Consider the following 12,760-nt stretch of genomic DNA (forward strand, 5'->3'; position numbering starts at 1 on the left):
AGATCCTGCTCCCTTTGAAGTAAGTGGAAAACTTTCCATTTGCTTCATTGCGGAGGATCAGACCCACAGGGAGTCTAGTTTGTCTCTGTAAACAGGATAAGGAAGCAAAAGAAACATCCGAGGCAACTTGTAAGAATTTCCTGGCAGTGTAGGCACCAATAATTAACAAGTAAAAAAACCCTAATGCTTTAGACAAAAAACATTTTAATCCATATTTGCTTCCCTCTGTCCGTACTTACTTCTCATGCACTAGAAAGAGAATTGTGAAATGTTTGGCAAACAGACAGGACTTTGGTCTAAATTCTGTGTTCTGTCCATGTGCGCTTTTTGCTTTGTAAACTTTGTATGTTCTAGAAGCGGCCCTGGACTCAGCTAAAATGTGTTGTCAAAGAACATCTTAAACCTGACAGCTCTTACTAACTTAGTTGGAGCTTAATAAAGAAATAATTTATTGTAGAGCAACGCATAACTTTTTACATCTTGCAACAGCCATACCTGGGACAGGATTACATTCCATTGCATCCAAAGGTAGAAGAAGATTGGATGTATTCAGGTGGCCAGGTCCTGGCAGTTTTTTCCCCTTAGAATGTCCTATTAATGCCCTCCATTTAAAAGAAAATTCTCTGTAGTTTCTGTGGCAAAATGCAATCTCAGTAATTTCCCTCGCTGACACAGGAACTACTTGTAAGAGTTTGAATAATACAGGCCGTGAAATTCAGAAAAGAAAATTTTGTCCTCAGCTATCATAAGAAGCTATTTAAGTTGGGTATGACATCTCTGTGTCTCATTTTTTTGGTCTGAGGAAAGGAAATAGAAAACAAGAAAACATCACTGTCAATAGCAACACACCCCAAATTCAAGATATGTTTGTCCAGAAGTTTCTTGCCTATTGTTTACAGCTCACATCTTAATTTCTCAAAGTTTTTCCCCTGTCTGACTAACTATTCTCAATAGTTAATAAGGGAAGTGTGATCCAGATCAATTGTGTTGAAGTGGGTGCATGATGTGTTAAAAAAAAAAGCCATATTGAACAAGTAATTACTACTGTTTTGCTGCCAAAATAAGAAGTCAAAGGACATTTCCATGTGATCCTGTGGAAGTCTACTTTGAACCTTGCTGTACTCAGCATTTTTGCAAATGACATATGACCAGAGAGAACATGCATGAAACTACCTAGGATTTCAAGCTATGAGGAATGATTTACTATTTGGAGGTCGGTTTTACGATTTGCAGTTTTCTTGTATCCGTTTGTTTCTAACACTCTGTGGCATCTGTGACATTACTTCTCAGAGAGCTCCGTTTCTTATTTGCAGCCTCAGTGAAGAAGCCGGAAGCGGAATGGATTGTCACGACTGAACTGACAGATCCACACAGAAATTGATCATTGACAGATCTGCTAGTAGTCATAGTCCCTCCAAAAGGGTGTTGAAAAGTGTTGGTTCAAAAGCATCAAGAAATTTGCTTTAGTTTTCTCCATTATTCAGCCTTTAGTATCGGTCTAGCAGTGTTACAAGTATTAGAAATGGAACAGATTTCTTTCAAGAATAAGAAGAGCAGACTTGCAAGTTAGCACGATTACGTCTCTTCCAAGACCTAAGTGCAGAATGATCTCAGTTTTTGGGCCTAGCCCATGGCAAACTATTACAGTTGTTTTCTACATGGACTTGCTTTGTTTTTTGTTAACTACAGAAATAAAGACATAGTAGGAGGACTCTGAACCCTTAAGAGACTGAAACTCCTGTTACTTAAGCCTTTCTGTGGAGGTCTGCATTTTTCCAGCATTTTATTTAATTAATTGACAGCAGCCCAGGAAACATGAAGCTGCTCTGCCTTCATGCTGTGATATCACGCACACTAGCCACATTAAAAACTGTGTGTCTTAAGATTTGCTCTGCCCATGTGTTCATTAAATATTAGATGTGGCCAGTGGAATGAATCAGATGATTATTTCTGGACATGCAGTGTTTGTTTCTAACATCTCTTTTCCCCATCCTGTTTTAGTCACCTTGTGACTGAAAGTAGAGCTCTTTCCCTGTCTCTGCCAAGAACCTGCAAGATGACAAAGATTTTTATTGCAATGTAGTTTGGCTGACATGAATTGTATCATAGGTGTTCGCCACTCAACAACAAAAGCCTTTTCCTTCTGCATATAGGCAAGGAGATTACCATATTGTAAGATGCAAAGTTACACATTCATATAAACTTCCTCATGTTAGCTATGTAAACCAAATCCTGAGATCTGTACCTGTGTGAACTCTCCCTTCACCACTGCAATATCATCAGTAGTAAGTACTAGATAAAATGTGAGAGGATCCAGTAACCTGTCTCTTCATTGCGTATTTGAGAAAGAGCTAGGATGTAATGATGAAAGCACAGAAAAGAGGAGCAAAATAGCATGATCATCTTTACTCTAGACTTGTATGACCTGGGAGTAGAATTTTAAATTTTGACCACCTGAGGCTTCACACTTCTCTGGTTAGTACAAAAAAACAAAAACTAAGGAAGGATATGGTAAGAACCTTCCAATCGTATCTGCAGAATGAGGATCAACTGCTCTCCATGATTTCCATGAGGGAGAGGGCACAGCAAGGAATCACCTGAATTTGCAGCAGAGATTATTTAGGCAGGCACTAAAGAAGAGCTTTCAAAATGTCAAAATGGGAACAACTAGTGAGGGTTGCTATTGAATCTCCTTCATCAGAGACTTTCAAAAAAATAGCCAAACAAGCACTCAGTAGTGAATGGCTTAGGTATGCTTGATCATACCTTTATGCAAGGACTCAGACACTTACGGTCTTTTCCAGCCCTCATCGAGGATTCTAGAGCTAGTTAAAGCTCTGGAAGGCTTTTCTCACTGCTGCATTTGAATCCCTGCATAGGCAAAGGCTTGCTAATATCTGTGCCTGTGTGAATGATGTGATGCATCCACCCTCTTGTCTCCTGGGACATGAGACACTCATGAAGTGCATTTCATCAAAACTATTTCAACTTCTGCCCCATGAAGTCATTGATGGCACAAAAAGATTTTATTCCCTTGTGACTAGTGGGAAAAAAAAATATCCAGTCATAGTTTACAACAGTTATGCCAGTAATATACACAATATTGTGTCTTCCTTTTCTGATTGGCAGTGTTTATTCTTCTACCAGCTGTATTCATTTAGCATGTTATTCATGTATTTGTTTTCACTATGTGTATATTTAACAGTTTGCAATAGGGAGGATGCACTCTTTAAAAATCTTTTCTTCCTTTTTCTTAAGTGAGTCTATATTTATAGTTAAGTGAATCTGATAATATCACCTAGTGCGAGAATACTGTCGCTGAATCTTAGATTTATACCACAGATGGAACTGATTCACAAATGATTTTGCAAATATTGTGAAACTCATACAGTCCTAATTATGTTACAATATCTATCTCTGAACCTAGAAAAGTTGAAAGGAAGACAATGAATACACATTCCAGAAGAAAATAAACCAAAATGTCAAGCGTACCATATATCTAAAGGGACAGAAATTAGCTGAGGATGTATTTCTTGAGTCTATTATGTCAGAGTGCACCAGGGACTAAAGTTCTAAGGGTTATTTTGGTTTTCAAAAAACCCATTACAGAGAGAGACAGCCTTCTGGAACCAGTGGAGCCATTGACTAGTTTAAAGCAGCTTGAATTCTGTCTGTGATCTATGGGTTTAGATGTACCTGGATATTTGGCTAGCAGCATTTCCCTGTGACTGTTTTTACAGTTCTTCTATATAATACTTGCAGCTAAATCAAAAAGGAGACAGCAGTCATTCCCCTTGAATCACAACTTCTGAGCATGCATGCAAACACAACTCACATCTTCAGCACATCCAGGGTCAAACGCAGGAAAAAGCCTGAACAGGGAGAAGCTTGTCATAGTACTGTAGAATAATTTCCCTACAAGGTTTGACTTTCAAAAATACATATTCAAACTTATTTTAAGATGAATGGGTAAAAGAGGGGTGGAGTGGAAATTATTTCCACATCCTGAACACTGCTGCTACGTAGTGAAAGTAACAAAACCACAGGAGGCTGAAAACCTGAAAGTAAAGGCTGAAACCCTAAGTATGGCAGAACTGCTCATGTTTCACACACTCAGAAAATCTGAAGTTCTGGTCAGGGCAGTCTTTACATCGAAGAGCTTAGTTCAGTTCTGTGCAGGCATATAGGTAGGAGATGTCATTCACTATATTTGGGGTTGGATCTCTGTTCCAATTACAAAGCCCCTTCACAATTTATAAGTATGTTGAGATCCAGAGTTTTCAGAAGGACCCATCTCTTACAATGCAATTAAATAGACATGGAACTGCAGCAAGGGTTATAGGAAATCTTTTCCTAGAGTGGTTTGGGTTTCACTAATGTGGACTGACAGTGCCGCCCTTTTTTAGATAGGCTTAGGGAAGGCTTGGACAGGATCATACACAAAATGTACAGTTAGGCTGAGAAGCACAAGCAGGTAGCAAGTCTAGTAAGTTAGTGCACGTCTAGAACTCACCACATTCTCCATGACTCCCGTCCTGTTGGCAAGCTTGCATTCCTCTGCATGCCCATTGCAAAAGCAGCTTCCCCGGATGATCAGGTCATAAATAGCATAGTGGGCAAATCTCTGAGGTTTCTCTACCAATCCCGAACCATGGCATGGACATTCCTGTCTTTTTAATAAAAGGAGGCGGAGGTTGGTGAGTTTCAGGAGATCTTGAGCCTCAGGACTATAGGGGTCTTCGATCTTGTTAGCTGGACTTAAGGCACGATAAATCACCTGAAAGACAGAAGATAGACATCCAAGAATATATATAGGACTCTGCATACACAGCAAACATCCCAAGGTGATGTTCAGGAAAGAGTAATTGTTCCTATTTAGAAGACTCTGCATAAGCAGTTGTGGGGCTGTGACTGATCCCAGAACACCACAGCTGAGTTTCCCCCAGATGCCAGGCCACAGCTAGTGACAGCGTACCTGCTTTCATCCCATCTCAGATGTGAGATAGGAAGCACCTTAGTTTAAACATCTGTCCCTGGGGTTACTGAGGCCAGTCACTTCTTGCAGTTCAGCCGATACGTGGTAATTTGTCAAGCGCTGGTTACCTCCTTGTGTTTCTGAACCAAGTAACAACAGTGTGACTCAGAGAAATCCAAGGTTTATTGGCATAAATGCAGTATTAATACCATCCACATTTCTCAAAGCATTTTAGGAACACGGTTTTAGCATGAGTTCTAGAGTCAGGTAGACTAAGCCACTAAGGAGATCTGTGAAAGAGGTGGAAACTGTGATCAGACTTTTGGCTTGGTCACTTGAACTATGTGCTAGAAAACACAGCTTGGCTTAGGGTGAGTAGCTATGGAGAGAACCCTGTCTTCAAAAAAAGCCAGCCGGTTTATTCATTAGCAGAAGTAGCTACACTGCAGTGAGCTCGCAGGACCAAAGGCGCTTTGTGCCTACTGGCTGTCAGCGCGTTGTTACTCTTTTGTCACAGCTTTTATGCTGTTTGATAGTTTTCCAGAGCAGCAACAGTTTGGTTTTGAGTATCACAGTTCTAATTTGGTGTTTAACAGTGACTAAAGGGACATGGTATTTTAGCTCATGCACTGCTCTGCCTTTGTGTATGTCTCATGGTGTGTTTGTTTCTGTTGCTTTTGGGAGAGGTTGACAACAGAGGGCTGCACCACAGTCCATGCCAGTGAGCTAGAGAGCTGGTTGCGTTTGTTCCCAGGCTTAGATGTCCTCTATGGATATGCTAACTCCAATTTGAGAGCTATTTTCTCCTCTGGTTGAGTTTTTCCATCATAGCAGAGGGACTTGCCCGCGGGGTTCTTCGGCCCTGCTTTATAAGTGGTGACAGTGCCTGTCTGACTAACTCCGTTAGTGGAGTGAAAGCTTTGTTTCCATAGGGATTCCCTCTTTTCTCTCTCTGTGTTTTTCTTTTTCTTTCTTTCTAGTGAACCAACCAATTTAAATACTTGCAGCATGTAAAATACTTTTACTCCTATTTGCTTGTAGGAGCCAGAAAAGAGCTTGTGGTACGTGCCTGGAAGACAATTCTGTTGCATGTTGATGGCACATGGGGAGATAAACCCCCTTAAACTAACAAAATCAGCTTCCAGGCTTGGCACAGAGCTACACCTGGCAGTACCGTGGCAAAGGCAGCGGTGCACTTCCCACCTGTCCGTAGCATTTTCTATTTGGTTAGCTCTGTTCCCTTTTCCTTTAATTCCCTTCTCTTATACTGTCAGCTACTTACAAAGCTGCAAACAGCCCTGTTGGGTGAGATCAGATGCGCCCGTGTTTCCTTGTTTGATAGAGCTATGGGCAAATTGCCCAGGCTGTGCAATGCAGATGCCCACATTCCCCTGACCAATGAAGCCATGACAAAATAGCCCAGGACTTTCCACCCCAATGTCTACATTCTCCCGGTCAATGGAACCAGAAGCAAATAGCCCATTCTGTTTTGTCCAGGTGCCCAGCATTCCCCTCATTGATGGACTCACAGGACAAAGCCCAAATCTCTGGCCAGTTCCTCTAATCCACGTTGGTCTGATCCCTTTAGTGGAAACCAGTTTTATGAACCTTCTCACCTTCTTCCCATTCCCCTGTGGACCACACAGAGGTGGAGTAGTTTCTTAGAGTCCTGAGCACCTGGTCACACATCTTCCTCCCACATAGTCAATTAATCTAAGACCAAGGCAGTGAACTGGATGGAATTGTTCTGCAGAGCCTGCTAAGCTCAGAGATCTCAAAGCGGGGTTAAAAACTAAGTACTGAGATATAAACGGTTAAAAGTCTTTGTGAAACTGTTTTAAATGGACGTAAAACAGAGGAACCAAGGGTTCAGTTACTGGTTTTTATAAGCTTTAGTCTCACAATTAGCTGTCTTGTTGATGGCTTCTCTAATATATATGCTTAGTAAAAAATGATATCTCCTTTCAAGGTAACTCTCCAGAAGATACCTAACAGATCACTGGCTTGAGAACATAAATGCGAGAGATACTTTGCTCCAGGACAAGACATCTGAAAAAAGGTAATCGATATGTCAATTGCTTTTGCAAGATCTGCACTGGTCCTGCCAAGTGACCTCCTTATACAAGGCTGGGCAAGAGGCTTAATGTCTCTTCCCAGTTGTGAACAGCTATGGATCTCACAGGAGACAGAGAGGAAGGGTGAATGATGTGAAGAACATGAGTTTTTACTGGGCCTCTGAAATAAATGACTAGATAATTGCCAAAGTGTTTCTTTTTGCTCTGTGTCTCTGGCATTATACTTCTGGTTGATGACAATAGTCTGGCATTGGGCTATGTTAACTGTGAAGGAAGTCTTGGGTATTGTATTGCACTACTAGAAACCTATTTTGTATACAGTATGATAAGTCTAAAGAGATGGATTCATGTTTTGGGATCTCCAGTCAATTATCCGTTCTCCCCATATCTTAATTGGCATCCAGATAGCAATGAGTTCTTTAGGCAAAAGAACAGCTGTTGGGTGCTCTTCTCTCAGCATAGGGCCATTTGCTTTCAAGAAGCTGTATTGTTTTTTGTTTCTTTGCTAGACAGCTTAGGAAAAGGTTGGGTTCCCTGTGGGTTTATTGTTTTGCAAATGTTTTCATTTCTGGCCTTGCATCTCTTGAGGGGAGTTGCTTTGGCATTTTCCAGGTCCCTGTAGAACTCTGAACATTATTTTTGAGTAGAGATGTCAATAGCTTGGGTGTCCCATAGGGATTGTGGCATCCTTTTAAGAAAGAACAGTATTCTATTCCAGTTGAGGTACAAGTGTTTGCTTGTATGATTAATTCATGACACATTTCTGTCAGGATTAAACTCAGTGATGAGACTGGATTTGTTTGTCCTTATCTCTCCCAAGGCAAGACTTGTTAAGTGTTAAAGATCTGATTTGGGTGACATAACACTAGGGAAGTCTTTTGGGAGTGGCATTTATATGTTCTTGGATTCAACAACCACTAAGGAATTAGCCTTCCTTAACTTTGTAAAAATCAAAGATATTGAAGACTTACTTAAACAAAGACATTTTGTATCAGCAGAGTCAAAGCAGATATGTTGTGTCTATATAAGTACATTTAGGTGAGCTGCATTTTGCACAGAGGTAGCACAGATTTATTTCGTATTTAAATCAGCTTAGCATTATTTCATATATGCATAAAACCGGAAAATGGAATTTTTCTCTCCCCTTCTGGAGGACACATTCTCCTTGAACTATTATTGGTCGTTAAAACCCTTGAGCACAAGGAAGAGTATAGCGTAATCACCATCTCTTGGCTCATTTTTGATTGGATATTTCTTTTCACATTAAAGTGCCAGTCATAAGATCTTCCTTAACATATGTCTTGCCCTACTGTCAAGAGCGTTATGTTACAATCCATAAGTTATACTTATTAGTCTACTACGTGTACCGATTCAAATAATTGTAGAGTGGGATTAATTTTTAAAAACAGATCTGGTATCTCACCTTACATGCCCTGAATTATTTTTCCATAAATGCATAATTAACCTAAAAAAAAAAACCCAACAACAAAACCAAACCAAGTCACTAAACTTTTTTCTGTACTAAAAATACTTAATTATATTTTAAATGAATGTATTTGGGTTTATGGTTCCCTAAGAAAAAATGAATCCTAAATTAGGAGACAGATTGGTGGTGGTTGTATATATGGGTTGATAATTTTATATGGTACAGTGAAGAATTTTATTTCTGTAAAAAAGGAAGAGATGTGACCAAAATACAGAGTTGGGAATGCGACTATTTGTTCAAAGCCCCAGTGCAATTGCTCAGTATAATGTTAAGCAAGTAACTTAAGCCTTATGCTGTCCTGGATTGCCAGTGAATTCAGTAGGAACAGAAGTCTGTTGTACGTCCTGCCTACTTTTTTTAAAATTAGGATATAGGTATTCAAGTACTTCCTGGAATGGTAAGATTATTAATAAATTTATAGCTGTAAAATTCTCTGAGGATCCCTAGAGATACACGTTCAATACATGCAATTTTAATAATAACAGGTAAAAGATAAGAGTTTGGCTGTCTCAACCGTTTCTGCATAAATGTTTTAAAGATTAGATTAGAAATGGATCTAAGTATTAGTGAACTCCTAGAGTCATGAGCTGTGGAAAGAGACACTCCCATCTTTTCACTGTGTTACTTCTTCCTTTTTTTTAGTTCACAAAGTTTGTGTCTCTGAAACCTATGAAGCATATTCCTTCTATACAAATAGACATTTGACTTCTGCCTTTTGCAGAAAGACAGAAATGTGATTCATTTTTCATTTCCCAGAGATACCATGCAAATGTGCAGTTTTCCATTATATTCATGTAGAAGACATGAAGAAAGTGTAATGAAAAAGAAGTGTGTTCTTATAATTAAATGCAAGCTCTGAAAAGGGCTTCCCATGATGTTCACTATAAAGCTATTTCTCATCTATCAAATCTCTTTCTGGTTTCAAGCTCTGTGGAAGCTCTGTTCTTTTTCTGCTGGAACAGACTGCTCTGAAATCTCCCAGTCGTTTCTCTAAACGTCGTTGTGCAGCTTTGTATACAGTACGGTAAGTGCAGCTTTCATGAAAGTAACATACACGCATTTGCAGAAGAAGATCTGATTGTGATTATGTCTGCTAAGGGACATCCTAGAGATCTTTCCATTTCCATTGAATTGGGTGGAAGTTGAGGGTATTCAGCACCTCTATAGTCTCGACCCTTTGTGGAACTACATCCTAGATCCTGAGTTTCCCTTATAATCAGGAGCTGACACTGGAGCTGAATGCTGAGTAGGAGATTCATGCTTATCTGCATATCTGCTATCAAGCGCATATTTGTCATTCTCATTTTCAAAAGTCAATCAGCAGCGCCTCAAAAAAATGGTCACTACCCTGTCCTCTCCTGACCTTTCTAAGAGCAAGTTTGGAGAATGCTGTAAGTGTGCAAAGCTAAAAAAGGTGGCCACTGTTAGAGGTTTGGTTTTGCTGTACCCAAGTTGGCACAGCTTCACAGGGGGTGATGTTTTATCACCAATCAAGAGATCAACTTCATTCCGGAGACAGTGTCTCAGATTTTTGATTTCTTGCCATGTGTTTTGCTTCTCCATTCTTGATGCAGATAATTCTGTTTTCTTAACCTGATCTTCCAGCCAGTATTAGTCAGAAAAGATGTGGACACAACAAAGGTTCCCCCTTGCAAGCTCATAGCCTAAGGTCAAGGAATATGAGTCATAAATGGAGGGTAATGCATGGCCTCCTACAAAAGAAGATCCTTGTGCAGAACAAGAATTTGATATTACAAATCATCCTTAAGCTACGTTGATCATGTTGCACACAATCAGGTTAATGAGATCAGAAATGTCTGTGTGCTTATACTAGACCCATCAGAAGGAAGCTGCTATAAAAACTCTCATCAGTCCTAAATCCTCTTCGTTAAGAGGTTTTCATGTGAATTGATTTTGTTCTTAAAGGAACAGTAAACAATTGTCTCAATTTTTTTTCCTACACAGTGGCAAATATCCTCTGATGTATTTGATGGAGCCCTTGACTAACATTAATTCTTCCATCTTGTGGTAGAGTAGTCTTTACTATGAAGTAGTCTTTTTCTTGGTTTGAAATACTGTTCAGACCACAAAGAAAGTCTAGCTATTCTCTTAGCTATTAGAAAGCCCATTCTGACAATTCATGGAATAGTGGCTTTTAGTCAAGATCCACTGCTTTTCTGTCCTTCTGGAGAATAAAACTTAGAAGCCAGTATAAAATGTGATAGTTTGTTAAAGAAATAATTGTGCATTTGATTTTTTAAATTTCTCTGATCTGGGTAAACTCAGCTACTACCAAGACAGTGGCATCTTGAATTAATTCTGTGTTTTCCAAAACAGAAAAGAGTCAATGTCTCTTCAATTTGCATTTGCTTTGAGGTTATTCCAGTAATCCAGTCAGTGTGGCATTAACATTAATATTTGGGCATTGTTGCCAATATGATGGTGAATATGCCAATATGAAAGACTGCACAATCGAAGTTAGTGGCAGACAAATCTGAAGACCCATGCAGACTTTTTCTCTTCCTCAAACAAGATGTATTCTGTAGGTTCAGGTTATCCACAGATGTAAATCTCTACATCTGTGTAGAAAGGAAAGGTTTGTAGGGAGAAGCAGTACCTTCTATCACGCTGGATAATGTAGTTGGAGTACAAAATTTAGACTACTGGGCACAAAACCCCTCAGCTTGCAGTCTGTTTACAGGGAATAGACAAAATTCCTTCCATTCTACATAGCACCACCTTATGTGGGGTTGTGAGAACATTTCCTCCTTCCCACAAAGCACAGTGTCCTTTTTCATTATGAGGAATGATACTTGCTCTGAAATGGCACAAGGAGTTCTGTGATGCAGACAGCCCGACTGGGAACTGGATTGAGAACGAGGAGACTCATTTCACTCTGTCTGATGAATTGTCGGAGAAAGTTATAACAACCCATCACCCTCAGTGTCAACCGATGTCAGCCAGGCTGTATTCTCATGGGAGAGCATCCATTTCTTATAAGTAGAGCCACTTGTATCTCTAGGTCTTGGTTGGAATCTTACACATGAACAGACTTAGCTAAGTGTATAGTCTCACCACGACAGTGATGTGTAGACAACTGTAGAGCGAACAATTAAGTGTTCTTTTGCCTGGAGTTTGAAAATTGCAATAATGAATCTCTAAGATTCATAGCATTTTAGACAAGAATTTTTTCCCAGTTGAGACCTGAAAAAAAAGTCATGGCTACAACTTCACTAAGGTTTTATAAAACAGGGTGAGAAGAAAAATTAACTTGGTATCTGCTGCCTTGCATGTTCAGGAAATACAGAAGCAATGCTCAAAAAAAAAACCTACTGTGTCTTTCTGGCTGGTTTATAAGGTTCCAAATGTCTCTGAAAGGCTCATTACAAATGAGTTCAGGGTAGGACACTTGGTGCCCTCCTGAAGTTCACTGGCCAGGGATGGGAATGCTGAACTGGTCTCGTCAGTTCAAATTCCCTTCAGAGACAAATCCTTGAGCCCCTTAATTCTTCCTCCAGGGAAGCAGGGCCTGGCAGTGCTGTCTGCTTGTTTACACTGCTGGTGTTAACTGCTTCCTTTCACCTTGCCTCTGCATTCTGTCTCCTCTACAGTTCAAGTTAAATGAAATGCTGAACAGACGGCCCTAGACATAACATTCGGGCACTTACCTCCACCAGTGACTAATCCCTCCTGGAATCTCTTCTGTCTGGAAGTCGGAATAACCTGAGCATCATGCAACTTTGAGAGACCAGTCCTGATGACTGTTGGACAATTCACTGCAGTGCAAGACCCTGCCCTTGCATCTTACCTACTAGGAATTCAACCTTGTGATGTGCTGAGCATGTTTCTTTTCAGTGACCCAACTGCCATATGAGATCAGACCTTTAAGAAGCCACTGAAGCCTCAGTGGTGACCTCTTGAATTATTGATGACGCTACTTAATGAGGTATATGTGTGAGTGCGGAGGATCGTCCTTTGTTTATCAAAAGGTTTGGCGTGAATACGGTAAAAGAAAAGCCTGAGAAAAGGCATCAAAAAATGTAGGTCCTTGGAACAGGATCACATACATTCCACACAGAGCCCTGTCCCCGGCCTGGTTTGGTGTCTGTGTGCAAGTGGTCCCCCCCCATGCTGTAACTGTTGCTCAAGGAGTCCCTGTGGATAGAAAAAGGCAGCAGAGGTCTTCAGTGTCAGTGCAGAGGAAAAGGCCTTCCATAGGGTTGA

General features: G+C 40.2%; 1 protein-coding gene across 1 annotated transcript in view; it reads right to left on the bottom strand.

The window, feature by feature from the left end:
• The window catches only part of LOC309675472 (netrin-4-like), a gene marked incomplete at both ends in the record, with an annotated part of 52,521 nt that overhangs the window by 27,009 nt on the left and 12,752 nt on the right, over positions 1 to 12,760 (bottom strand). Inside the window, one exon of the mRNA XM_082487793.1 lies at positions 4,514 to 4,777. Coding sequence (XP_082343919.1) covers positions 4,514 to 4,777 — 264 coding nt within the window. The remainder of the gene's footprint in view (positions 1 to 4,513; positions 4,778 to 12,760) is intronic.

This window comes from Vanellus vanellus (assembly GCF_965231255.1).
Source record: "Vanellus vanellus genome assembly, chromosome: 9".
Lineage (NCBI taxonomy): Eukaryota > Metazoa > Chordata > Aves > Charadriiformes > Charadriidae > Vanellus > Vanellus vanellus.